At 49.8% G+C, this 27,942-nt stretch overlaps 2 protein-coding genes across 6 annotated transcripts in view; one reads left to right on the top strand and one right to left on the bottom strand.

The window, feature by feature from the left end:
• LOC105471842 (ectodysplasin A receptor) overlaps positions 1 to 27,942 on the bottom strand; it is a 94,250-nt gene that overhangs the window by 5,055 nt on the left and 61,253 nt on the right. For 2 of the 4 annotated variants that reach the window (XM_011724612.2, XM_011724608.3), the window contains exons 5-11: positions 24,964 to 25,049; positions 13,823 to 13,909; positions 12,036 to 12,161; positions 11,865 to 11,939; positions 11,549 to 11,621; positions 8,616 to 8,775; positions 7,061 to 7,121 (exon numbers count right to left, since the gene is read on the bottom strand). In XM_011724612.2, the coding sequence (XP_011722914.2) occupies positions 7,061 to 7,121; positions 8,616 to 8,775; positions 11,549 to 11,621; positions 11,865 to 11,939; positions 12,036 to 12,161; positions 13,823 to 13,909; positions 24,964 to 25,049 (668 nt within the window). Of the gene's footprint in view, positions 1 to 7,060; positions 7,122 to 8,615; positions 8,776 to 11,548; positions 11,622 to 11,864; positions 12,162 to 13,822; positions 13,910 to 24,963; positions 25,050 to 27,942 lie in introns of all 4 variants that reach the window. The other 2 variants (XM_011724610.2, XM_011724607.2) reach the window with 1 other exon arrangement.
• LOC105471840 (coiled-coil domain containing 138) overlaps positions 1 to 27,942 on the top strand; it is a 158,320-nt gene that overhangs the window by 129,856 nt on the left and 522 nt on the right. The window contains exon 14 of one of the 2 annotated variants that reach the window (XM_071077139.1): positions 6,753 to 7,915. The exons of the other annotated variant lie outside the window; for it this stretch is intronic. Coding sequence (XP_070933240.1) covers positions 6,753 to 6,913 — 161 coding nt within the window. The 3' untranslated portion in view covers positions 6,914 to 7,915. Of the gene's footprint in view, positions 1 to 6,752; positions 7,916 to 27,942 lie in introns of those variants that run through there. 2 annotated transcript variants of the gene reach the window in all.

The following is a 27,942-nucleotide window of genomic DNA, read 5'->3' as shown; positions in this document are numbered from 1 at the left end:
AAGAAAAACAACGCCTGACCTAGAGAGAGAAAACAATTAGAATGACAGTAAATTTATAATCAGAAACCTGGAGACCAGAGAGAAGTAGCACAGTATTTCCAAGTACTGAAGGAAGAGAACTTTCAACCCAGAGTTGCATACCAGGTTGCAGTGAGCTGAGTGAAAATATCCTTCAGGATGACATGAGAATATCAAGACATTCCAAGCCAAAGAAAAATTAAGAATTTTTCACCAGCAGACCACCCTAAAAGAAGCAAAAGGAAATTCTATAAACAGAAAGGAAATAATAAAAGAATGAAACTTGAGACATCAGAAAAGACAGAAAAGAACATAGCAAAAATTCAGGGAAATAAAATAGACTTTCCTTCCCTTTTTAAGTTTTCTGAATTATGTTAGGCAGTTGAAGCAATTTATGTTGTTCTAAATATATGTAGAGGAAATATTTACAACTACTATAAACAGGGAAGGTAAAGGGACAAAGAGAAAGGTAAAGTTTTTATACTTCATTCAAACTGGCAAAATAATAACACCAGGAAGGCCAGACACAGTGGCTCACACCTGTAAACCAAGGACTTTGGGAGGCCGAGGTGGGCAGTTCACCTGAGGTCAGGAGTTCGAGACCAGCCCGGCCAACATGGTGAAACCCTGTCTCTACTAAAAACACAACTAGTTGGCATGGTGGTGCACAGCTGTAATCCCAGCTACTCGGAAGGCTGAGGCAGGAGAATCACTTGAACCTGGGAGGCGGAGGTTGCAGTGAGCCGAGATTGCGCCACTGCTCTCCAACCTGGGCAACAGAGCAAGACTCCATCTCAAAAATAAAAATAAAAAAAATACTAATAACACCAGTAGACTGATAAGTTGTATGTGTAAATGCAATCTCTAGACAAACTACTAAAATAACTATGGAAAAAGATAAAATCAAAACATATCACTCAAAAAACACCAAAATCAAATTCTGAAATATGTTCAAGTGACCCACAGAAAAGCAGGAATACAAAAACACAGAAATGAAAAACAGAGACAACAAATAGTAAACAAAATATAAAATAGCAGACTTAATTAAGCCCTAACATAATAATGACTACATTTAATGTCAATGGTTTAAATACCAACTAAAGGCTGGGTGTGGTGGCTTATGCCTGTAATACCAGCACTTTGGGAGGCCAAGGCAGGTGGATCAGCTGAGGTCAGGAGTTTGAGACCTGCCTGGCCAACATGGTGAAACCCTGTTTCTACTAAATATACAAAATTAGCTGGTGTGGTGGTGCATGCCTGTGATCCCAGCTACTTGAAAGGCTGAGGCAGGAGAATTGCTTGAACCTGGGAAGCGGAGGTTGCAGTGAGCCAAGATCACACCATTGCACTCCAGCCTGGGCAACAGGAGCGGAAACTCCATAAAAAACAGACAAACAAACAAACAAAAACCTAAAAGGCAGAACTTGGTAGAGGAGATTTTAAAATATACTCAGTTATATGCTGCCTACAAGAAACTCACTTCAATATAATGAGAGAGGCTGGTTGGAAGTAAAAGGATGGAAAAATACATATCATGCAAACTTTAATAAAAGGAAGGCAGAATGGCTATAACATCAGTTAAAGTAGACTTCAGAGGAAAAAAATTACCAGAAAGTGACATTTAATAATGATAAAAGGGTCAATCCAAGAAGACATAGCAATCCTAAATGAATATGCACCAAACAACAGAGCTCCAAAATATGTGAAACAAAAACTGATAGACCTGAAAGAAGAGATAAGCCCACAATTATAGTTGAAAACTTTAACATTCCTCCCTCAGTAAATGATAGAACAATTAGAAAAAAATCAGCAAGAATATAGAACTTACCAACATCATCAACCAACAAGATCTAATCAACATTTATAGAACACTCCATTCAACAACAGCAGAATACACATTCTTTATAATTATGGGCCTTACACCTCAACAAATTAAAAGAATTGAAACTATACAAAATATATTCCCCTACCACAATATAATTAGAATTTAAATCAATAACAGAAAAATCTTTACACATTTGAAAACTAGACAACAGTCTTCTAAATAATCCACAGGTCAAAGAGGAAGTCTCAAAGAAAATTTAAAAATGAATGAAAATAAAAATACCAGATGTCAGTATTTGTGAGACACAGCTGAAGTAGTACTGAGAGGAAAATTTATAGCAGAAACACAAAGGAGGAAAACTCTTAATAATCTAAGCTCCCATCTCAAGCACTTAGAAAAAGATTAACAAAATAAACCAAATGTACATAGAAGGAAATAAGTAATTTAGAAATAAGAGCAGTAATCACTGAAATTGAAAACAGTAAAGTAAAAGAGAGCAATATGAAAAGAAACAGTTATTTGAAAAGATCAATATAACTGACAAGGAAAAAAATAGACAAGACACAAATTACCAATATCAAGAAAGAAGCAGGAGATATTACTACAGACACCATAGATATCAAACAGATAATAAGGGAAAACTATGCAACTTTAACTCTATACATATAAATTTGACAGGTGAAAATAAACAGTTCCTCAAAAAACATAAACTATCACAACTTACCCAATGTAAAACAGATCATTTGAACAGACTTATAACTATTAAGGAAGCTGAATGTGTAACTGTAAAAATCTTCAGCCAAACGCGGTGGCTCACGCCTGTAATCCCAGCACTTTGGGAGGCCGAGGTGGTTATGTTGCTTGAGGTCAGGAGTTCAAGACCACTCTGGCCAAGATGGTGAAACCCTGTTTCTACTAAAATACAAAAATTAGGGCCAGGCATGGTGGCTCACGCCTGTAATCCCAGCATTTTGGGAGACCAAAGCAGGTGGACCGCACGGTCAGGAATTCAAGACCAGCCTGACCAACATGGTGAAACCCCATCTCTACTAAAAATACAGAAATTAGCTGGGCATGGTAGCACATACATGTAATCCTAGCTACTCAGGAGGCTGAGGCAGGAGAATCACTTGAACCTGGGAGGTGGAGGTTGCCAGCCTGGGACAGGGTGAGACTCCATCTCAAAAAAAAAAATTAGCTGGGCTGTGGTGGCACGAGCCTGTAATCCCAGCTACTTGGGAGGCTGAGGCAGTAGAATCGCTTGAACTTGGGAGGCAGAGGTTGCAGTGAACCAGGATAGTGCCACTGCACTCCAACCTGGGTGACAGAGCAAGACTCCATCTCAAAAAACAAACAAACAAAAACTCCCCAAAAGAAATCTTTAGGTCCACATGATTTCACTGAAGAATTCTACAAAATGTTTAAGAAATAATTAATAGCAATTCTACACTATATTTTCTAGACATAGAAAACTTACTCTGTGAGGGTAGTATAAACTGGATACCAAAACCAGACAAAGACAAAAAACAAACCACAAACCACAGACCAATATCTCTCATGAATATAAATGCAAAATCCTTAACAAAATATTAGCAAATGGAATGCAACCATATAAAAAAGAATTGTACCACATCAGGTATGGGAGGCAAGGCTGGTTCAATATTTAAAAACTACTGTAATCCACTCAAAAAATTAATGTCAACAATTTATAAAAAGCCTAGAGCTAATATTATACTTAATGGTGAAAAATGGAATGCTTTTAAGATCAGAAATGAGGCAAGGATTTCTGCTTCTGCTTCATCACTTACATTCACTGTAGCGCTGGAAGGTGTAGCCAGTGCAATAAAATGAGAAAAGGAAGGAAAAGGTGTACACATTGGAAAGGAAGAAATAAAACGGTCCCATTTGCAGATGTGATTATCTATATAGAAAATCCCAAGGAATCTACAAGAAGACTCCCAGATCTTATAAGTGAATTCAGCAAGGTCACAGGATACATGATAAACATACAAAAATCAATTGTATTTCTATATAGCTAACAATGAATGTATGGCTACTGAATTTAAATTATCATTTACAGCTGCTCAAAAAATAAACGATATACTTATGATGTAAATCTAGCAAAATATGCATAGAACTTGTCTTTTGGAAACTACACAATGTAGATAAAAAAATTTAAAGTTGTGCTAAATAAATGAAGAGATATACCATGTCCATGGCTCAGAAGATTCAACATAATAAAGATGTCAAATCTTCCCAATTGATATACAGTTTTGTTGCAACTCATTAAAATCCCAGCAAGGCATTTTGTACATATAGGGAAGACTATTCTAAAACTTATATAGAAAGACAAAGGAACTAGAATAGCTAAAAGATTTTTGAAAGAAGAAAGTGGGAGCAGTCTATTTGATTTCAAGACTTATATAAGTTATTATATAACTTATACAAGAATCAAGAATGTGTGGTATTATAAGAGGGACAGACATGTAGATCAATACAACAGAACAGCGACCCCAGAAAATAGACCCATACAAATATACCAAACTGATTTTTGACAAAGTTTGAAAAGCAATTCAATGGAGGAAAGATACTTTTTCAAAAAAAAAAAAAAAAGTGCTGGAGCAATTGGATATCCATAGACAAAAAAAGAACTTTGATCCAATTTCATATCTTCTATAAAAATCAACTCAAACTTAACTGCAAAATGTGAACTATGTGAACTTAAATGCAAAACATAAAAACTATGTGGACTTAAATATAAAACATTAAGCTATAAAACTTCTAGAAAAAATTGTGGGAGCAAATCTCTGGGATCTAGGACTAGGCAAGAGAGAGCTTAGATTTGACACCAAAAGCACCATCCATAAAAGGAAAACTTTATAATTAGTTTCATAAATTTGACTCATAAAAATTTAAAGCATCATTCTGTGAAAGACCCTGTTAAGAGACTGAAAAGATAAGTTAAACTAGCTATAGAATAGAGAAAACATTTACAAAACCACATATCCATCATAGGACTAGTGTCTAGAATATATTGTTAAAAACCCTCAAAACTCAACAGCAAAAAATCATATAATGCCATTGAAAAATGGGCAAAGACATGAAGAAACATTCATTTTACTGAAGAGGACATACAGATGAAAAATAAACACAAGAAAGGATATTCAAACAATAGGAACATGCAAATTAAGACCACACTAAGATATCATAACACACTTCTCAGAATAGCTAAAATAAAACATAGTAACACCACCAAATGCTGGCAAGGATATGGAGAAACTAGACCATTCACACACTGCTCGTAGGAATGTAAAATGGTACAACAACTTTGGAAAACAGTTTGGCAGTTTTTTAAAAAAACCAACCACGCAACTATCATACAAGCCAACAAATGTACTCCTGGGTCTTTATCCTGGATAAATCACGACTGATGTCCACACGAAAACCTATACACAAATATTTATAGCACCTTTGTTCATAACAGCCCTTAAGTGGCAATAACCCTGATGTCCTTCAGCAAGTGAACGGTTAAATCAGCTCTGGTCTGTTTATGCCACAGACTACTACTCAGCAAGAGAGAGGCATGGACGATTGATACATGCAACAACCCGGCTGGACCTCCAGTGAATTATGCTGAGTGAAAAAGGCCATTCACCAATGGTTACATACTATGTGATTCCGCTTTTATAACACTCTTGAAATGACAAAGCTGTAGGAATGGAGAACAGATTACTGGTTTCCAGGGGCCTAGGTGAGGGTGAGACGGGTGGGAATTGGCTGTGGCTGTAAAAGGACAACACGAGGAGTTTTTGTATGGGAGCTGAGTCTAGCTTCACTGTGTCGATACCAGTGTCCTGGTTGTGACTTCTGTGCATAGTTTTGTAAGATGTTATCATGAGGAGAAACTGGGTAAAGGGCTTGCAGGATCTCTCTGTATTCTCTCTTACCACTGCATGGTAAGAAGTATCTCAAAATAAAAAGTTTAATTAAAAACAAAACAAAACAAAACAAAAAACAGAGACGCAGATGCCTGGGATTCACCCCTGACTAATTACATCAGGGTGTTGGGGCAGATTGGGTGGGCTGGATGGGCAGAGATGCTGTTAAGACCTGCAGGTGACTCTAATATTCATCAGGGCTGGGCACGGAGCACAAGTTCTCAGCCCTGGCTGAGGTTTGAAAACCCCTGTCCCGGGGTGTGAACTCAATATTTTTTGGAACAGAGAAGAGCTTGCTGGTGGATGGAAGGTGAGTCCTAGACCATCCTCCCCTGGGCAGCTGACAGCCCCAGGCCATGCCAGGTGAGATCAGGCAGGCTGACCTGGGGCATGTGTTTATGGAGAGATGCCATGTTTCAGCGGCAGCCAAGAATTCTTGGCCCTGGAGCTCACCCACAGTATAGTTATTTCTGGCCAACAAAGCACTGGACCAGAAAGCCTGCCAGGGAACAGGGGGCTGCACTTGGCCTACGATGGGGTGTGGGGGTGGGAGGAGGGGTATTGGGAGCATTGGCAAGCTGCCTGGCATGCACCAGGCTCCACTTCCGCTGCCCGGGATCAAGGAGTCCGAGGAGGGAGGCCAGCGAGGCCAGCAGCAGGAAAACTCCTGACCTCAGCCACGAGGGGTTTATCTTTGGGGTTAATAAGAAGGTAATTTAGAAAGAGGATTTTGTAGGAACTGGAAGCTGAGGATTATGATTTCAGATTGCAGCACTGACGGCCCTGTCCTGTTGCCTTTTACCTGCCCACACCCAAGCCCAGGTTACGGGGAGACACTGACTTGGCTCGGAAGGCCGCTGGGAGGGGAGGCTGGAGGCTCCCAGGGCCTTCGGACATCGAGGATGCTCGAGGGCAGGGAGAGGGCGGCTAAGTCTAGGATAAGTGACTAAGTGACTGATTATGTTTCCCAGATGACGATGCCAGTGTGGAGATGGGCACTGGGGACACGGGAGGTCCAAGGCTCCATGGCTGCTGCTCCCCGACCCTGCGTGTCCCTGTAGTGGGTGCCTGCACCGGGCTGTCTCCCGCCATGAGGGGAAGGCCCATGGAAGCACTGGGAGATGCCTTCTAATATCTGGGAGCCAGATTCTGTTTCTCCACACCTGAAGTCGGTTCCAGTGGCCGTTCTGACCAGAGTGCGGCAACTGGATGGGCGACTTCCCTGAGTTCCCCTCACAGGACCACAGCTCTTATGTCTACACCACCTCTCTCAGCTTACCTTCCACGACTCCACACACGTTGGCATACACATCCAAGATCTTTTTCCTCCGGCTTTGAATCTGTAAAAAAGAGTCAGGAGAATTTTCACCTCCAGAGAGGGGCAACAGTAGTGAGGAGGCAAATCCTCCATGTCAGCAGGGACAGGCAGCAGCTACGCCTGACACCAGAGACGCTGCACACAGCCCCCGTGTCAGCACCCCAGCCCCGACACACAGGGAGGAGGGTCTCCTTCAGGTCTTCCCACTCAAACATCTTCTCAGGCTCAGCTGGGTGGTCAGACTCATAAGATACTTGGGGATACCCCGGCATCAGTCTGTTTGAAAAGATGACCATGGGGACCCCCACTTGCCCTCAGGACACCTGTGCTGCAGCAGAGCCGTGCGGGGCTCCCATCCTGGATCATGTGGCTGGTGCCAGGAGACCAGGCCCACGGTGCACAGGTGCTCAGTGGCCCTGGCTGAAGAGTCCCGGGGCCACGGCTACCTATTTCTTTTGTAACAACCCCACAGGCTTCCAGGGTCTCTGCAAGTGGCAGCCCCATTACCGAGGTCACTGAACTCGGAGCAGGCAGAGCATGGCATCCTATCAGGACCAGGCCGGAGCCAGGATCCCAACTGGGCGTTTTTGCCATCAGTGATGTTGCCTAGCAACACAGCTGTCCTGCGGCTGGGGTCTGCAGCCAGGGCACAGACTAGAGGGACGACCACAGGCCAGGTCCACAGGGAGCCCAAGAGGGCTCTGGTCATCTCTGCCCTCACCCCTGCCCTGCTCCTGGCCACGGCACATTACAGGGCAGTAGGTGATAAAACCCTGGGGACAGTTTCTACATGTGAGCCTGTTTTTATATTTTTAAAAATGCATACAAGAAAAGTGTTTGTGTTTGTGTGTGTGTGTGTGTGTGTGTGTGTGTGTGTGTGTAGAAAATTGTCTGGCTGGATAAAACCCAGTATATTTACAAGGGTCTTTTTCTGCCGTCTGGCATTCCAAGTGATTTTACCTTTTTTCTCTTTGCTTATTCTTTTTCATGTTTGTGTATGAAGCTATATAATAAAAACAAAGTGGTTGGGTGTGATGGCTCACACCTGTAATCCTAGCGCTTTGGGAGGCTGAGGCAGGTGGATTGCCTGAACTCAGGAGTTTGAGATCAGCCTGGGCAACACAGTGAAACCTCGTCTCTACTAAAATACAAAAAAACTAGCTGGGCGTGGCAGCATGCACCTGTAGTCCTAGCTACTTGGGAGGCTGAGACAGAAGAATTGCTTGAACCCAGGAGGCGGAAGTTGCAGTGAGCCGAGATCACACCACTGCACTCCAGGCTGGGTGACAGACAGGCTGGGTCCCATCTCAAAAAAAAAAAAAAAAAAGGAAAGAAAGTTTTTTCCCCCCTTTTAACTATCTTGCTGTGAACCTGTCACTGTCCAGGTTTCCTTGCTTGGACTTTTGGGAGAAACACCCCGTCTTGCAGGAGAGCTGATTCAGTGAGAAAGTTCTAGTCTTGTGGCTGTGAGGGGGCCACATCTCACAGCTCATCACGGCATCTGCAGGAGCCTCACCCCAGCTGACTTGTTGCTGGTGGCAGACTTCTCCCTGGCCAGGTGAACCAGCGACAGCAGGCACAGCTCCGGGGAGCCCTGCTTGTCAGGGGCGGGCTCTTCGTCACTGTCCACACTCCGGCTCAGCAGCTGCTCATTCTCGGACGAGGCATCGTTCTCGCTGCAAAAACAAGAGCGATGGTCATTAGCAGCGCCTGGGGGGACTGCAGCCCTGACAGGTTCTCCTGTGGTGAACTTGTCCATTGCCCAGCTGTGGACAGTGGGGGGCAATGACTTGTTTTTCAACTGGGCACCTTGTGGGCACGGGACCAGGGGACGTGAGATGAGACAGATACACCGGTGGCTTCCTGCTTCCTTCCAAACAAGTCCATGGTGGGTGACCTGCAGGCGTCTATGGGCTGGGGCTGCCACTGAGCGTGGGAGGCATCCACAGGCCTCTCCTCTCTGCTATCTGACACGCAGTGGATGCTCCATAAAGGTTCATTGAATATGTCCTAGATCCCTGTATCTAATCCCAGTAAGCACCAAGTTCACCTGGTGTCTTCGTGTTAAGCAAATAGATTGATGTGGCTGGCACTGAATCCGTGCTGGCTGTCTGGAGTCATTGAAAAGGGAGCTGAATGGAGCCTTGTGCCTGGAAAGCCCCCTCTTGACTAGGGGGGTGACCTGGCTAACCTGTGTGCATTGCAGAGTGTGGCACAGCAAGCCCCAGCGGGTGAGGTGGGTGGGCGGTCGGAGGCACGAAGCCCAGGTTCATGCCACCTTGTGGTTCACAGCCCACAAAGAACCCAGGGTCTGCCCTTGGCACATGTGGGTTGGAGCTGAAACTCTTTTAAAACCATTCCAAGTCTATGAAAAACAATATTCTTTTTTAGAGGCATCCTGCTTGCTTCCTGTGGTTTGGCTGAAGACCTTTTTTTTCTTAAAAAAAGGATTATATTTGTTAGTAACTAGGTTACAGCAGTGAAGCCCACAGGCAAACACAACCCTAGAGACAGGGTAATACAAAGAAAATGAGAACCATCATGAAGCCCCAGTGGGATCCACTTCCTCGTCAGGCTTCAGGGCCTCACAAGGAGGTGGTAGGGCCCATCGCTGTCCCCACTTGAGAGCAGGTGAGATGGAGCAGGTGAGATGGAGCAGGTGAGGTGGAGCAGGTGAGATGGAGCAGGTGAGGTGGAGCAGGTGAGATGGAGCAGGTGAGGTGGCACCCCAGGTCCTGTCTCCAAGACCCAAGGACAAACAGCAGGGACAAAAGCTCAGTGCCTTGCTGTCTTTTAATGTACAATTGTCAGGGTTCAATTTGTATTTAATATTTGTATATGAAATAAGTATATATTTTTTCCTAGCAGGGCCTCTGAATTTTCCCTGTCTTCAACTGCAACTCAAGTCATGGGGCATGTCTCTGCCCTTTTAATTTCTGGAAATAAGAAAAGCCTGAAAAACAGAAGGGAGAGGCTGAGACAGAATGAGATAAGGCTGGGCTGGAGGCTGAGGAGCACGTTCAGTCTCTAGGGAGGCCCTATTTAAGAGTTACATCCATGCAGGGTGACCAGGTCCTGCCCTGGGTCCTGGGAGCAGCAGCTTGGATCTGGCACCTCCCGCCAGTCAGGCACAATGGGGCTTAGACCACAAATTCCTGCAGGGGTGGTGGTGGCTGAAAACTGATCAACTGGAATTGAGTCACTTGGAGGAAATAACCACCCCAACACATACTCCGCTTTTCCTTCCTCGTATGCAAAGACTTCGTATTTGTCCGCCTCCTGCCCGTGTGTCAGGGGTCTGAAGAGGCGCTGGAGTTTTCCAGGTGAGACAATGCACCTGGCGGCGCTTTATGAATGCCCAAGCTCCACACAGATGCTGGATCGATCATTATTTCTCGACAGGAATGGCTTTGCAAGGCAAACCACAGGAAGATCATGGGGTGGGGGCAGGAGAGGAGGGCTTAACCTCTGCTCTTCCTCTAACCGGTTTGGTGACTTTCTGGTGGCCTCTGTGCCCCATCTGCCAAGGGAGGCACTGTTGTGGGGGTGTCCTTCCAGCGCAGCCTGCAGTGGCCGTGGGGCAGAGGCTGGCAGCGGTGTCCAGGCACATTGCCAGGCTGGGAACTCATGCTGTGGGGTTGATTTTTGGAAGCTATGCAGGACAAAGTCCAAATGACCATCCCACTGGATGAATAGAACATTGACTTCCCTCTTCCCTCGATTTCAGAGCAGGGGCTGGTTCCACACCTTCCTGTGTGGGAAACACGGGAAAGGCTTTACCTGCCAAATCTCCTCCTCCGGGGGCCTCTTTACGCCACGTGGCTCCTTGGGAGCCTGGACTCAGACCCCGGCCCTGCTGCTCACTAATGTGTGACCTTGGGCAAGTGACAACTTCCACACCCCAGTGTGGTATCCTATAAACAGGGATGATGTGAGCACCTTGCTCCTGGCTGTGGAGGGGAGATGTGTTCACAGCCCGAGCCCAGCACCTGGTGGGCAGCAGGCACCGAATGCTGTTAGCCATCATCACCGCGGTTGTTACCAGCATTGCGGTGGCAGCAGTACTGGCACCGCCGCGAGTGGTACTGGTGTGTTGGCTGCAGCAGCAGTCATAGGGGCTGCTGCATGCATCCTTGGCTTACGTTCTGTCCTCCAGGTCTGGAGAAGGGGCATGAGGAAGTCGGATGTTAAGGAGGAAGGCCCAGGGAATTTGGCAGGGTGTAGGGACAGGAGCCTCACCCAAGAGCAGCAGGCAGCTGTTCCCACAGGCTCCTCACACCGCCTGACCCCTGCCAGTCAGCAGAGAGGCGGCAGGGACTGTCTGTCCCTGAACATCCCCATGGTGTCCCAGGCTAGCCTGTCAGTGCACCTGGCTGCACCCTGGCTCCCCTCCCTGCTCAGGATCCACAGGACCCCAGCTTCAGCCTGGTGCTGGGGGCTTCCACATACCTCTTGGTGGGCTTTGCTGGAGTTGCTGTCAGCTTCTCAAATTCATCCTTCTCAGAGAACATCACCACGTTGTCTGCAGGGAAATGGGGAGGTTGGGGAGACAGGAGTTAGAATTGGCTCATGGCTCTGCGCTCAGCTCAAGCCTGTTCTTCCTGTTGGGCAGAGCTGCCCGGTGTCTGCGTGGCACCACCCCGCGGTAAGCACAGCATAGTTCAGCATGCGAGAGCAGAAGCAGCGAGTAGGCCGCTGCTGGGGAGGCCCTCCACCCGGAGACGGGCACCACGCACGTGGGGTGTGGAAGCCCCGGTTCACAGACCTGGGGTCTCTTTCTTCTCCTCGTCCTTGCTCACTTGGGCCTCCACACTCTTCCCCGGGTGGCTGGTGCAACAGGCTGGGGAGAGAGGAGGGAGTGAGCAGCCAGGCTCTCCGACAGGGGGAGTTGACGGAGAGTCCAGGAGGCAGGGCACCGGCGCATGGGGGCCGTCACCTGGGGCAGAGGGCTTTGTCTTCAGGATGTAGAACATGATGATGAGGACGATGGCGATGGCCATGATGAAGATGGTGGACATTGCAATGATCAGGGCAGTGGCCAGGTGTCCTTGGCCTGAGAGTTCTGTGGGTGGAGAGAAGACATGAGTGACCCAGAGCTCAGGGTTCCTGCTGCTCTTCCCTCCAGGACTACAGCCCCTGGAAGCAATGTCCCTGCCCCTGGGATGCTTTCAGGGAACCCTGAAATCTGAGGCGCTTGCTTAGGCTGAGAACCAAGTCTTCCGCGTTGGTTTTGGCTGCCAGACCAGGACTGCCCACAGCCCTGCTTGCTGCCCTCACACTGGCCTCTCCAGACTTCTCTGGGGTCATCTGGTTGTTCCTAGGGAGTTTGCTCTTGCTTCTACTACTTTGGGAACCTGAGGGCAGGGTTTGGTGTGGAGAGGAAGAAAGGCCAGTGAACAAGAGTGTCTGGAAGGCAGCACAGTTCAAGTTTGGGTATTTCCAAACAAAAGTCAGGATTCCTCTCTCCTTCCGAGCTTTCATCCGAGCACCACCTAACTCCAGGATCAGCTCTGGATTCCGGGTTTGGCTCCATCCTGCACCTCATGCAATTTCAACCTAAGTGTCATTGTAAGAGCTCCAGGGCACAGGTGGTGCCTGGGCAGGGCCACCTAGTCCACCTGCTCTGCTGCCTCCACCAGGCAGTCCCTCAGTCACCCCGGGGGATTTTGCTCACTTCCCAGGTTAATGTCGACCTTGGATTGCATAAAATGCCCTGAAGCTCGTTCTCATTCTCTAAAATAACCAAACAGGACTCTGATTCTCTTGAAGTAAGATCCAGATTTGCCACCACCCAAATAGACAGGAGACAAGCATCTGAAGCTCTCGGATCACTACCTCTCGGGGGAGGTAGTGCCAGAGCTGAAAACCGCGCATGTGGGCGCTGAGCCTCCCCTGTGGGTGCATCTACAGGAAAACCAGCCTCCCAGCATCATCTGAGGAATACCTGTAATAGCATTTGCTTGCCAGGTCTATATGACATAAGTATTTTGATATTCTCCATGTTGTGAGCTCCTCCCCCCAGGGTCTGTGCAAATGAGATTCATATATCCTCGCCCAGCAGTCCTGCCTTTTGCTCTGCATTAGCGTGTGAGAGGCCCAGTGATGAGGCTGATGAGCTGGGTGCTCTGAGGGATCTGGAAGGTACCTCATGGCTCACTGAGACCCAGACCCGAAACATGTTTCAATAACGGGCTGACACTAAACCAGTGAGAGGGAAAGGCCAAGCCAGCTGCAGGGCTGACTCTGAGAGACATACTGAACTTTGGGGTCTTCCTAAATCCCTTCTTCCCTGGTTAGGGAGAATGAAATGTGCTTTCTGCAAGTGAATATTAAAGTGCCATGGTCAGCAGGTTTATATGAAAGCCAGTGATAGAACTGCTGTTGACTCCCAGCCAAACCAAAGCCCAGGACGCCTAGTCTCTCCTCCTGGCCCGGCTTGCAGCTGCCTGTGCTGCCCACCTGCCGCTCTGCCCCCGCCTTCATCACCGGCACCTCCCATCGGGCCCAGGACACCCATGGAGGGATCAACTCCGCTCCTTGCAGAGATAATGACTTCCTGCACGGGATGAGGGGGGCACCATGTCATTCAGTTACATTAGGGAGGTGAGACCAGGTGGGGAAGCGCACCATAATCATTACTCATAATCATTTCCTCTCTTCTTCCGAGCTTTCATCCAAGCACCACCTAACTCCAGGTGATCGATACCCGAGCACCCTTCTCACCTTTGTGGGCATGCTGCAAGGGAGACAGGGTGCTGCTGCCCGAGGTGCCAGGGAAGTTGGCAGAAGCTCCCGAAGTGGCTCCCACACCTGCAAGGAAAATAGAGTCCCTCAAATGATCCAGAGAAACTCCACCTTCAAAAACGCTGCCACAGAGCTCGTGGATCTGGATTCGCGATCATGAATGGGCTTGAGGCAGTGATGGCTGAGGGAGCTAAATATTTGTATTTCTTAGAGTGTTTAATGAACCCTAAAGAGAGTCATCATTATTGTTCTTTTTTTTTTTTTTGAGACAGAGTCTCACTCTGTCACCCAGGTTGGAGTGCAGTGGCACAATCTTGGCTCACTGAAAGTTCCGCCTCCCAGGTTCATGCCATTCTCCTGTCTCAGTCTCCCGAGTAGCTGGGACTACAGGTGCCCGCCACCACACCCGGCTAATTTTTTTTGTATTTTTAGTAGAGATGGGGTTTCACCATGTTAGCCAGGATGGTCTCGATCTCCTGACCTCGTGATCTGCCCGCCTCGGCCTCCCAAAGTGCTGGGATTACAGGCGTGAGTCACTGCGCCTGGCCCGTTATTGTTTTTTAAATAAAAACATTCATGTGATAAGTCTGCTAAAACTAAACAGTATAGGTTGAGGAGTTTTGCAAGCCTCACCAACTCAATTTTCCTATGCATGGAGACGAAGTATATGAAATCCATAAAAATAAGCAACATAGAATGTGTATATGAAAGTACCATTAGGGTGATACAATACTTGACTAATTCCTTCAATTACATACAGTAGGAATGTGTTAATACTTTTTCCAGTCATAAAAGTAATATATGCTTACTATTAAAAATCTAGAAAAGGGGACTGGATGCGGTGGCTCACGCCTATAATCCCAGCACTTTGGGTTTGGATTGTTGTTCAGCATCAGTCTGAGAAAATAGCTTCTTGATTTATACATATAAATATTGTTGCGGGAAGGAGGCTGGTGATAAAAGCGTATGAGATAGCTATCTGTATGTAGTATGGGTACAAGTTCTTCTTGTTAGAAGAACAAGAGGCAGCGGATCATGAGGTCAGGAGATCGAGACCATCCTGGCTAATACTGTGAAACCCCGTCTCTACTAAAAATACAAAAAATTAGCCAGGTGTGGTGGCGGGCGCCTGTAGTCCCAGCTACTGGGGAGGCTGAGGCAGGAGAATGGTATGAATCTGGGAGATGGAGCTTGCAGTGAGTGGAGATTGCGTCATTGCACTCCAGCCTGGGTGACACAGCGAGACTCTGTCTTAAAAAAAAAAAAAAGTAGAAAAGGGGCCGGGCATAGTGGCTCATGCCTGTAATCCCAGCACTTTGGGAGGCCAAGGTGGGTGGATCACTTGAGGTCAGGGGTTCGAGACTAGCCTGGCCAACATGGTGAAACCGCATCTTTACTAAATACAAAAAATTAGCTGGGTATGGTGGCACATGCCTGTAATCCCAGTTATTTAGGAAGCTGAGGTAGGAAAATCGCTTGAACCTGGGAGGCGGAGGTTGCAGTGAGCTGAGATCACACTACTGCACTCCAGCCTGGGCAACAAGAGTGAAACTCCGTCTCAAAAAAATAAAAATAAAAATAAAATAAAATAAAAATCTGGAAAAATAAGAACACGAGAAAGGAGGAAAAGAACTACCCATGGCCTCCTTGGCTAAGTTGACTTTTGCTGTATTTCTCCCTAGGATTTTTCCTCAGACATGTTTTACATAGCTGTGACCAGTTTCCGAGCAAGGTGTGCTCTGCCTTCCGTTACAGCTATGCTTCCTAAAACTCCCCTTCTACGGAAGAAGTGTCACTTAGCGGGGATAAAATGGAAGCCGATTTTGCTCTCAGTCAAATCACTAAGAAACAACCATTCAGCCAAAACAAAAGCATTCCACCACAGAACAGATCACGTCCTGTTCCAGACCTCCTAAAAGAAGACCAACCTTCTTTTAGGCCAGACTTCAGTTTTGCAAAGAATAAAAACCAACATGTTTCAAATGCATCTCCCACTCTCTCGCTTTTGCCTCTACCAGTTCTGGAGAAATCTGTGAAGTGCATTTGGTCTAAAGAAAAGCAGCCCCTGAGTCAAGGACAAGGCCAGCTGCTCTCCCCAAATCAAGGTACCTCCCCAGCCTGGCCCAGCCCAGAGGAATGGCCCAGCACTGCACCTGGTCAGCCCATGCAGCAAGGCTTCCAGGAGAAGCAAGCTTCCTAGTTGGGCTGTTTTTTTGTTTTGTTTTGTTTTGTTTGAGACGAGGAGGATCTCACTCTGTCACCCAGTCGGGAGTGCTGTGGCATGATCTTGGCTCACTGCAGCCTCTGCCTCCTGGGCTCAAGTGATCCTCCCACCTCAGCCTCCTGAGAGGCTGGGAGTACAGGTGTGTGCCACCACACCTGACTAATTTTTGTATTTTTAGTAGAGAAAAATACACGTTGGTCAGGCTGGTCTTGAACTCCTAACCTCAAGTGATCCACCTGCCTCAGCCTCCCAAAGTGCTAGGATTACAGGTGGGAGCCTGTAATCCACACCCAGGCTGGCTGTTTTCTTTAGTAGGAAGTTCTCAGGAGAAATGCACACTCTTGTTCTGTGAGTGGGGGCAGCCCAGGAGCTAGTGACCAGCTGAGCTATCCACTCGTGTCTCCCCTAAATGGAGTGGGGCCACAGGAGAACGGACTGTATGCTTCTCTGTCCTCACACCTGGTAAAGCAAATTGGCAGCTTGGCCAAGGAAACATTGGGCTTGGGAGTCCCAGGGCAGCTAAGAGTGCCTGGGACTGTCATAGGGTATGTAAGAAACGTCACCTGCCCACTGAGGGCCAAGTGATGTTTCCTTGTGTTTCTGGATGATGAATGGAAGATTTTTTCCTCCTGGGCCTCACACTTATGACAAGTCTTTGCTTTCTTAATTTAGCCTCTTACTTGGCCTTGGAACCAGTGTTCTTGTTCGGGAAAGAGCTGGCCAGGCGCGGTGGCTCACGCCTGTAATCCCAGCACTGTGGAAGGCCGAGGTGGGAGGATCACCTAAGAGGAGTTTGAGACCAGCCCGGCCAACATGGTGAAACCCCATCTCTACTAAAAATACAAAAATTAGCCAGGTCTGGGGGCAGGCACCTGTAATCCCATCTACTGGGGAGGCTGAGGCAAGAGAATCGCTGGAACCCAGGAGGCAGAGGTTGCAGTGAGTCGAGACCGCACCATTGCACTCCAGGCTGGGCAACAAGAGGGAAACTCCATCTCAAAATAAATAAATAGATAGATAGATAGATAGATAGATAGATAGATAGATAGATAGATAGATAGATAAACAGCTGGTGGAGAGGTGCGTGCCCCTGGCTGGAAACCACAAGCCCATGTCAAACAACAGAGCATCCCCCTCACAGACCTTACTGAAGTTGCTCTGGAAGTCTCCAGCGTGATAAGGGGGCTTCAGACTGTGTGCCCATTTCTGTTTGCTGGGAGGTAGCCTCCCCAACTTTATCAGGTGAGTAAGCACAGGGGCATCATAGCACAGTTTCCAGCATGACCTAATTTCCTTTATAAGGGCAAACAAGACATTGAAAAGAAGCTGATCTGTCTGTTCAGTAAGGCGCTCAAGGGATACACTGTCAGAGCAAAACAACAGCCATGGGCTGTCTGTGAATGTTTGTCATCTTGGTCTCTTCTTGTCCCTTCCTGCCGGGGCTTGCAGGCTGCTTCAGGTGACAGGGTTGGGGAGAGGGACACAAATATGCCCAGGCCTGTGGTCTAGAGTGGAGCGATAAACGCAGCCTAGTGAGCACACAGACGCTTGTGGAATGCCCCTGCAGCCCTGCAGGGCTGGTTACGCAATGACGTCCCCAAACAATGCCTGCAGACATGACATCTTCCTGCACCCACAGGCACCCACCTGCCCTCGGCCGGCCGGCTGTGCCTCTATCCTGACATTTCCTTCCCCAAACACCCCCAGCTGGCACCAACCAAACAGTCCCTGACTGTGCCGGGCTGCAGGTGTAGGCTGGGTGCTCCCTGGTGTGCAGGGATCCCTGAGTTGCTGAGAGAAACGCTTGCTCTGAGCATGTGTGCGCAGCCGAAGAGGTGGCGGCAAGGTGGGCGGGATGGTGGACCCTGACATTTCTCCAGAGCTCACCCTCTCATGTCAGGACTGGAGCTGAAAGCCAGCATCCAATCAGCCAGACCCCACAAGCCTCCTCAGGTTCCGAAGTTCCCAGGGCCACCAGAGCATCTACAGGGAGACGCTTCCCACGAGACCGGTCAGGAGAATCCCAGTCGCTAGATCGTTGCCCAAGGAGCAGGAGGACATGGGGATTTCAGACTTGCCTACAGGCCACCCAGGCCACCAAAGGGCAGCAGCTCACTTCCTGACATTGGGCCTCTTCCCTGTGCTCAGAGCTCGGCAACAAGGAATGGAGCTGCCCTTTCAGCAGAAGGGAGAGGGGCGAAGACCCTCAAATCACAAATACAGGCAAGGGTGAGCTAGAATTTCCAGAGTGGCAGCCCCGTGGCCGACAGACCTTGAGGGAGTGTGCTTGTGGCAAAAAAGGAAAAGGATCTGTCCCAAGAGCAGCTGTTTTATAAAAGCAACGCATGGCTCGTGTGGAAGCCAAAGGAGTGGATCTCACAGAAGTGGAGCAGAATAGAGGTGGGGAAGGAGAGGCTGGTTAACAAATACAAAAGTCCAGCCCGGCAGGAGCAGTTGTTCTGAGCTCTAGCACCCAGACTACAGCTGACAATAATGCACTGTGTATTTCTCACAGCTACAAGAGAGGATTTGGAATGTTCGCTACACAAAGAAGTGATACATGTTTGAGGTCATGCATATCATAATTGCCCTGACCGGATCATGACACTTTGTATACATGTATGGAAATTTCACTCGGTACCCCATAAATATGTGCAATTACTATGTGTCAACTGAAAGAACCAACATCTAGCTTACTTGGTCTGTTTTATCCACAATTCAGTGCCTCTGCCCTTGGGCAAGACAGAAGGTGTGCTAAGACCAGAGTGGGTGTCAAACGGGAGGTGGTGGGCCTTGCCATCCCTGGCTGCCCCCGCACACGTCTCTCACCTCTGCTTGCTGCCACTGTCACTACACATACAACCTACAAGAACAGGTGGGCAGATCCGGTCCCAAAGTGCCAACCTTGGGTAGCACTGGGTGTGGCTTGAGGACAGCTCATGAAGGCACCTGCAGAGCTTGAAGCAGGGGTTGGGTAATAAGCCCAGGTTGTTCTGCTATTTTTCAGGAGAGTCAGAAAAATCGCCATGGGAAACAAGCACCTACTCTGCATTACCCCTAAACGCTTGAAAAAATCCATCCCAGAATCACACAAGTATGCATTTCGATATTATTAGCATACCAGCATCCTGTTGAATGCACGTGATGTCTAAAAGAGGTTTGGGCAAAACCCAGCATATTAAAAAGAAAAGAGAGCGGCCTGGGCTAATCCTCTTCCACTCCTTCTGCTGTTACCAGCTGTGGGTCCACAGACAAACCCTCGAGCCTTGCAGGGTGGTGGGTGGGGCTGGGCAGGGTGGGGCGCGAGCAGGCCCAGGGGCCTGGGCTGGAGATGCAGCCCTGGTGCAGCCCCCAGGACAGGCACTGGCACCCCCTGCACCTGCGTGCAGGTTCTCCTGGGCCGGGGTCTACGCCTGTCTACTGAGGATTAACTCCTCACTAACCAAATATACAGTGTCTGGAGCTTTCCGCCCGTTCCACTGTGTGCTGTGTGTTTCGGTTCATCTGCCTCTTGGGATGCCTGTTAAGTGGAAGGTGCTCCATGGGTCTCTGTTGGGTGGCCAACTGCGGGTCCATCTCCCCTCGTACACTTCCATGTGCACCCGAGTTTTGAATAAGCAAAGCTGGGGTGTTTGATAAAAGCTGGTATGAACTGCAGTCCCAGAAAACAGGCAAAAATGTCCATATAAGGCCTATATTAAAGTGAAAATGAGGCCAGGCCAGGTGGCTCACGTCTGTAATCCCAGCACTTTGGGAGGCTGAGGCGGGCAGATCACGAGGTCAGGAGATCGAGACCATTCTGGCCAACATGGTGAAACCCCATCTCTACTACAAATACAAAAAAATAATTAGCTGGGGGTGGTGGCACACACCTGTAGTCCTAGCTACTCAGGAGGCTGAGGCAGGAGAATCACTTGAACCCACGAGGCGGAGGTTGCAGTGAGCCGAGATCACACCACTGCACTCCAGCCTGGGTGACAGAGCAAGAATCTGTCTCAAAAAAAAAAAATAAATAAACAAAGTGAAAATGAGCAGGGACTGGTTCTGCCTAGCTCGCCGTGGAGTTCGAGGCAGCGGTGGTGAAAATGAGCAGGGACTGGTTCTGCCTAGCTCGCCGTGGAGTTTGAGGCAGCGGTGACTCCGGGAAGCGTCCTGCCAGGCACTGTGTTCCCCTTCCCCAGGAAGCCTCAGCCAGCCAGAAGCACATGGCCGGAGGGAGCTACGCCTCCATTCACAGCCACAATAGCTCATATGGGGGCCTTTGAGGTCTGTTAATCCACACAATTTGGAACCTCACCAGTATGCATTAGAGGCTGGCTGGGGTTCTCTGCAGAGGGTAAAAGATTGCGTTTTTAGGAATGGTCTGTTTATTGACTCTTACAGCTGTCGACAAGGGGTCCCAGACTGTGGCACTGGCTGTGTACCCCCTAGTGGCAGATTCTGAACTGTGGGCAGACTCAGCAGAGACTCCCTAGCTGCTCCAAGTGGGATTCCATGGGAACCTGCTAGAAATGCTGAGTCTCGGGCCCACCGGGACCCGCTGTGTCAGAATCCATTGCTCAGCGGGTCCCTGGAGATGTGTGCGCAGTCAGGTCTGAGAGGCTCTGCGCCAGGAGCAGCTGAACGCTGGTGTCTGGGAGGCTGGGAAGCCCGCATCACACCTGAGGGGAGGTGCTTGCCGTTTCGCATCACAGTAGGGCACCCAGGCACGAGAGATGGAAACCATGGAGTACGCAGAGTAGCAGAGATTTCTCCAAAAGGCCAGCCTACTCGGGCTTTGCCTCGGGGGCCTGCATCACCGATGATAAGAAAACAGCTGCCAGGCTATTGCAATCTTAACCCTCTGACTGCTATTTATTTATTTACTTATTTAGAGACAGAGTTTCGCTCTTGTTGCCCAGGCTGGAGTGCAATGGCGCAATCTCAGTTCACCGCAACCTCCACCTCCCAGGTTCAAGCGATTCTCCTCCTCAGCCTCCTGAGTAGCTGGGATGACAGGCATGCGCCATCATGCCCAGTTAATTTTGTATTTTTAGTAGAGATGGGGTTTCTCCATGTTGGTCAGGCTGATCTTGAACCCCTGACCTCAGGTGATCCACCCGCCTAGGCCTCCCAAGGTGCTGGGATTTCAGGGGTGAGCCACCGCACCCGACCCTGACCATTCTTTCTAGGGAGGGATTTCTGCTGCCCAGTGTCCCAGGCCCTGGGGCGCCCTCTCGGGTCTGAACCGTAGCCAGGCTAGAACCGGCAGTGTAGGTCGACGAGGCTCCGTGGTGCACCCGCCCTCTCTCCGCACTAGGAAGCTGCCTCATGGGGAGGCCTTCTGCCCAGTGTTCCCAGCACCCTGAGTGCGTAGCTGACTTCCCAGCCCTGGATCTCCGCCTGGAGCTTCAGGCCATCTCTGGGTTAGCTATCTCGGTCTGGATTTCCCACAGTCGCCTCAAATTCCACACACGGAGTCTCTATCTTCCCTCCACCTCCCCACTAAGCACCCTCTTGCCCCTGCCTTCTGCAGCTGAGCAAGTGGCACCATGTCCACATGGCCAGTCACGGAGACACCTGAGTGTCCTCTTCTGAATCTCTTTCCCCTGCTGTGTGCCGTCTGCACCCCTGGTCAGTGAGGAAAATGCAGGCCAGCTCACGGGCTGTGGAGCCATGCCGCCTGCTGGGCTGGGATACTTCATCTCTGGTCAGTGCCCAGCGCCTGGCCCTGGAGTGGGCACTCCACATGCATCGCCCACGCCATCACACCTCTCCTCCCAACAATCATGTCCCCAGTTTGCAGATGAGAAACTTTCCCAGGGGTGATCACTTGTAATGAAACCCAAGCCTGATGCTGGACCCTATCTTCCTCCCTATTACGCCAGGGCAACGTGTTGACCTCGCTGCCCGCACTGTCATTACAACACAGATCCATTTATGCAGGATGGTGCAGGGAAAACAGAAAACCAGAAAGCTCTGGTCGCCCCAAGTACGTCTTGCTCTGTAATTTAACTGAAAAATAACCGAAGGCCTTTTCATCTCTTTTCACCGGGCTACAGGGCTCCACAGTATTGCAGTCACTGAGTACAGGCTCAGAGCTGGGGGTGAGCATGTTTTAATCCAAGGTGACAACCAACCCACAGCCAGGACTGATCTACAATCTGACGTCTGTCCTCTTTGATTTCCCTCTTGTTACTTGGCAACCCCAGAAACTGGAATGATTTTATTCCATTTTAAAGGAAAATATACGTTGCTTTTTCATTTCTCCTCAGGATTATTTGAGGGCTGCATCACATTAATTAACACCCTGGGGCACTCACGATGTGCTTCTGGGTGGATACGGTGGGCAAAATTGCCCCTGAGCCACACAGCAGCCTGGGCAGTGGGCACCACTGGGAGCTGCCCTGGGCAGGAGAGAACATGGAGGCTCCGGGAGGTGAGATAATTCGTTTAACTCAGGCAGTGAAGCTCCAGAGCAAGCTCATAACCTACCCTAGTGGTTCCCAAACTTGCTAAAAAGGTACATTCTCTGGTTCATCCAGACCTGATGAATCGGGGGAGGGGGGCCCAGCAATTGGAGTCGTAAGAAACTCCCATGGTGCTCCCCTGAGAATCACCCGCCTGAAACCCTCTGCTTCACAGAGGTGCAGAGAAGCCGCCATCTCTTTTAGGATAGGAGGTGATTGCACTGCACAGGTGCCTCAGCGTGGGGTTCGAGTCCAGGAGGTGTGGGGGAGCGCTGTGGGCACTCCTAGGCTGGGGAGACCCTGGCACTGACCTGGGCTCACTCCTGGCTGGTGCCTCCCCTGCAGCTGCGACCCATTGTCTGCTGCAGCTCTCCTAAGGTGTGTGTCATCCTCAGTCAGGGGCTCTTGGCAAGTCTGACTGTGGTTTGCATAATCCACCATTTGTTGCTACAGAGTACCAAGGATGTGAATTTCGTTTGGCGAGGGCCCAGGTAAATCAAGAAAACAGAGGGGAGGAGGAGGTGCTCTTGACCACAACCATGGGTTTGAGGAAGACAGGGCCTGCTGGACCTGGGCAGCTAGTTGGCAATTTCGGACTCCTGATGAAATGTTTCCTGAATCCCTGGCTGTCCAGGGTGAGGCTGCTGATGACGGTCCTGTGTGTGGGTCTCAGTGACTCCACGGGGCTTTCTAGCTCTGACGTTTTGCTGACTGCTGGGCAGGTGCCCGGGGTAAAAAGATCTCTGGATTGAGACCAGTGCAGGCCCAGAGGTGGAGAGCATCACTCTGTTTGGCATTCACACTGAGGCCCCGACCCAGGCAGGGGTCCATCCACCCCAAGGCCTAGCTGGCCGCATCTCCCCATTTCCCAGATGGGCAAGCTGAGGCCTGGGGCCTTGCCCAAGGGGCTTCTAACGAGAACACAGCAGGACTGTCTATTTCTCCGCTGATCTCCCTCAGGGCTGGATTCTAAGGCCCTACCCCAAGGCCTTCCTGGGAGCCGGCTTTCCATTAAGCAGGCAAGGGCAGGAGGTGGGAGTGGGGTGCGCTCGTCTTTAAAATCTTCAGGACTCAGGGGACTGTGCTTGCTTTCCACATGTGACAGACCTCACTGCTGGACTTAGAGAGGCGCCCCTGCCGCGACTCGAGTCTATTCTGGCTGCCACATTGGACACGGAAGGCTGCGCCGTGTGAGAACTCTCGAACAGAAGGGCCCCTGAGGAGGGCTGTTCTTCTCCCAGGTTCCACAGGCAAAGATGCTTTTCCGAATAGGTAGGGAGTGTCTGACATCTTTCCAGACTGGTTCTTCATCCCACAATGATCTGGCCTTGAGTCAGCCTAGATCCCCACAGAGGACACGTGGGCCATGGCAGCTGGCTCCACCATGGGTCAGGCTGGCGCCGAGCTGCGGCCTCCTCTAATTTGTGAATTAATTAGCATACGGCTGGCAAGGGAAATGGTTTTGAAGATGAGCAAACTCACTGGTGCAGGGCTCATGCACTTCAGTGATTTGGAAGGGACAGAATTGCTCTCCCTGCAGCACAGCCCACAGCACAGAACCCTCCTCCTGACTTGACCAGAAGGAGGGAGGACATGCTGCACCCCATTCCTGCTCCTCCCTTCCTTCCAGCGTGGTAAGATGCAGGCCCTCTTTCTCCTGGACAACATTATTACGAGACACGGGGGTAGTGGGGCCTTACGGAGAGCAAAGAGAGGCAGGGTCCCAGGGTCAGCTGCTCCTCCAGCCTTGAAGGAGCCAGAGGGTGGCAAGTGCTCCTGCAGCCCGGGACCAGACACCCAGCTTCCTCCCAGCTGCCTGTCCTACCTGCCTTCGTCTCTCCCAGACCACACATCCAAGAGTCCACCCAGCACATTCCTCTGAGGCAGAGGTACCTGGCCCTTCCTCATAAACAGATGCCCATGAAAGCCAGACTGAAAGAACAGGACAGAAACACCCCAAGGCAGGATTATAAACTCCTGAGACTGTTAACATGTGCTTTGTGGAATCGGTTTCATTAATTGTGATCACATTTATATTTTCCTTGGCCTCATTCTCACCTAGCGCTTCGTAGTACTTTGCAAAATAGTAGTACTTCGCCTCTGTGATCTCCTTGGTTTTTACAATAACCATGTGAGATTGGTAGGTCAGATGTTAGTACCCCCACATTACAGATGAGAAAACCGAGGCTCATGGAGGTTAAGTGACTTGTCAGGTAGCCGGTGGCCAACCTGCACTAGCACCTCAGCCTCTGACTCAAGGCTCAGCTGTGGCAGACCTCCCTGCCTTCATAGACCTGTCTAGACAGGCCACAGGCACAGTTTCACTAATGCTGTTACTGTGATTCACCTTGTCCAGGTGCCAGGACCGGCTGCTTCCTACACCCTCTCTAGTGAAAGAGACCCGTGCTGAACAAATACCGTGCTGGTGGGAGGACAAAGACACTCACATTCCTTGGTGTTGGGGGGCGCCAGGAGGCAGGAGTAGCAGACCATGCCGTAGATGTTCCTGGGTCTGTTCTCCAGCATGTAGTAGCTATGGGGGAGAGACAAGACAAAACAGAGACAGGTGAGCTGGACAGCACGCAGGCAGGGACTGGCACAGAGAGCACGGCGGCCGGTCTGCAGGCCCACAATCCAAGTTGGGCATGAGGCCACGTCCAGTCAGCCGCCCGCTCTGTCCACTCAGTTTCCTTGGGGTTTCAGCCTGTATTAAAATGGAGCATTCTTTTAACAATATTGAGCCGCCAGTGTGGGCCTTTCTTTTAATCTCAGCCCCTTTCTGATTCCTCTCTCTGGTGGCTGTGTTTAGTGTGTGTGCCATCACCATCATCCACCAGAAATATCCCTGTGCCTCCACATGTAGGCCCTGCTTAGCCCCCCAGGGGTCACACCAACCAAGGCCAGACCCTCCTGGAGGAGGAACACGCCCTCGGTGGGCGACCTCCCCAGAGCCTGCAGCCTGCTGGGATTACGGGCGTGAGTGTGCCTCTGGGACACGTGGAACTCCCAGGCCATCTGCATTGCTGCTGAATGCCACCAGAGTGCAGCTGCAGGAGACAGACGGTTGTGCTGTCCAGAGAGGTCAATGCAGGTGGCCCTCATGACAGCCGGCAACACAACCAGGTTGCAAGTACCTCCTCCTCAGGAAGCACTTTACGGAAGACACCCTTGGAAGAGCAAAGCCTTTACGCTGGGGTTGCACATACAGCGCAAGGAACAAATCATTCACAGTAGCTCCGTTTGAAGTCCTTCAGCTCCCAGTGATGCTCCATTTTGTCTTTCAGCTCCCCGAAGTCACAGCGCCAGCCCCGTGGCTATATGACGGCTCAGGTCCTGCTCTCAGGGGTCTGCCCTGTGCCTGTGCTCCCTGCGGCTGCCCCACTCCCAGGCACAGCCTCTGCTGGCACCACCCTCTCCTTGGGGCTCCCAGCTCGGGTGCCTTCCCTCTGCAGGCTGTGGCTCCTACCCTAGGCTGGGCCCATTTTCCATAAACAAATGCTCAGCGGAGAGCGTGGAGCCATTTGTCACAAGGTGAGAAGTTGATTAAATAACATGAGTGGCGCCAATGCTTTCCCTATTGCAATTCAAGAGCTGGGATGAGAAGGAATATTTCCATGACTGTTTTCTAATCTCTTTTTTATTAGCCAGGCCCCACAGAGTCCCCTGCTGATGGTAGTGCTAAGCAGCAACCTGGCGCGGGGGTCTGTGGGCTCCCGCCTTCCTGAGCCTGGACTGTTACCAGTAATGTTAGGACCATAATTGCCTGCTCTCCCTCAAAGCCCTTTATCCTCAGATCCCTGTGTATCTTGTAAACATTAATTAACCAATCTCAAAACACCTCCCAGAGAAGCCACGACAGCTAGTTTTACAGCTAAGCCTCTCGCAAATCTACCTTCTGCCCTCCAGAAGCCACCTCTTTCTATGAGGCAGGCCAAGGCACGTGTCTGCCACCTGGCCTTGTGAGCTCACGGGCATGTGGGCCAGACCAGGTCCACCTGCAGCTTTCTAATGTCCCCAGCCCAAGCTGACACTTCTGAGAAACATCTTGGGCTCCTAGGCAGCCCCCTACTCCCCATCTCACCTCCTCCGTGCGTCACCTCCTCGTCCCTCGCCTCCTCCACCTTTTCTCACTCTGCCTCCAGGCATTCTCTCTCCCACCTAGGGGGATTGGTCCCGCTCCTGGACTCGGAGGCCCTCCAGGGCAAGCCTTGTTCACATCTATATTTCCTTGGACCTTGTGCTAGGCACTGAGGAAGAATGGTTCTCTGTAAACACTGGCTGAATGAATGAATGATGCCAAGTTCTTCTCTGTGGAACCTGGATGCTGAGGTGGACAGAGGCCCCAGAAGGCCTCTGCCCATCCTAGTTCACACCCCAGGTGCCGGGCTTGCTCTCTGTCATGGGTGATGCTCCACGGCCACACGGTGGGTGCAGAACACCCGGCCGTAGGATGGGTGCCCACTGGGGCCACTACATTCTGAGCATGGGGAGGGCGGTGGCTCTGTCCCACAACTGCGTCTTTGGCTTGTCCTGGGAACCCAGGCACCTTCTGTCACAGGCTGGCCACCCTCATCCGTGGGGGTCATGTGCATGGGTACAGCTATGCAACCTATCCAGTCACTCAGTTAAGGAATATTGAAAGGTAATAAACTTTTTTTTTTTTTTTTTTTTCCTGAGACAGAGTCTCCCTCTGTTGCCCAGGCTGGAGTGCAGAGGAGCAATCTTGGCTCACTGCAACTTCCACCTCCCAGGTGCAAACAATTCTCCTGCCTCAGCCTCCCAAGTAGCTGGGATTACAGGCATGCATCATGATGCCTGGCTAATTTTTGCATTTTTAGTAGAGACGGGGTTTCACCAGTTGGCCAGGCTGGTCTCGAAGTCCTGACCTCAAGCGATCCACCTGCCTTGGCCTCCCAAAGCATTGGAATTACAGGCCTAAGGCACCGTGCCTGGCCGGTGATAAACTTTTAAAAACACATTGGCTCCAAGAGGCTGTTATGAAACTGTGCTTCCTCACCCCGTGAGTGTTCAGTGCCTCCTGACAAGGAGAAGCCACCGTTTTCTAGCACGTACTACTGCACACAACATTTCTAAATGTTAGGTTCTCTCTGTGGGACTAGCCTAAACTCCGCACGGTGTGGCTTACACCTGGGTCTCTCATCCTGGGCTGCACAGCAACGAGGAACACGTGCCTATCTTTTTCTGCCTGAGCTTGTCACCAACCCGAAATCAGGTGTTCATTTAGGGATCTCTGGCCCAGCTACAGAGTGTCTGCTCCCTTCGTCTTTCTGGAAAGGTCTAATTTCCTACATTTTGATCCATATTTGGCTTTCTTCCTAGGTCCCCCGACCTCTGTTCTATATCCATTGATTAAGGTGTACAGCCCAGGACAAGAGTCAGTTTAATTGGGTCCCCTACGATCTGTT

This window comes from Macaca nemestrina, chromosome 13 (genome assembly GCF_043159975.1).
Source record: "Macaca nemestrina isolate mMacNem1 chromosome 13, mMacNem.hap1, whole genome shotgun sequence".
NCBI classification, from domain to species: domain Eukaryota; kingdom Metazoa; phylum Chordata; class Mammalia; order Primates; family Cercopithecidae; genus Macaca; species Macaca nemestrina.
The sequence above is the reverse complement of the archived record's forward strand: the minus strand, read 5'-3'. Positions and strand labels throughout refer to the sequence as shown.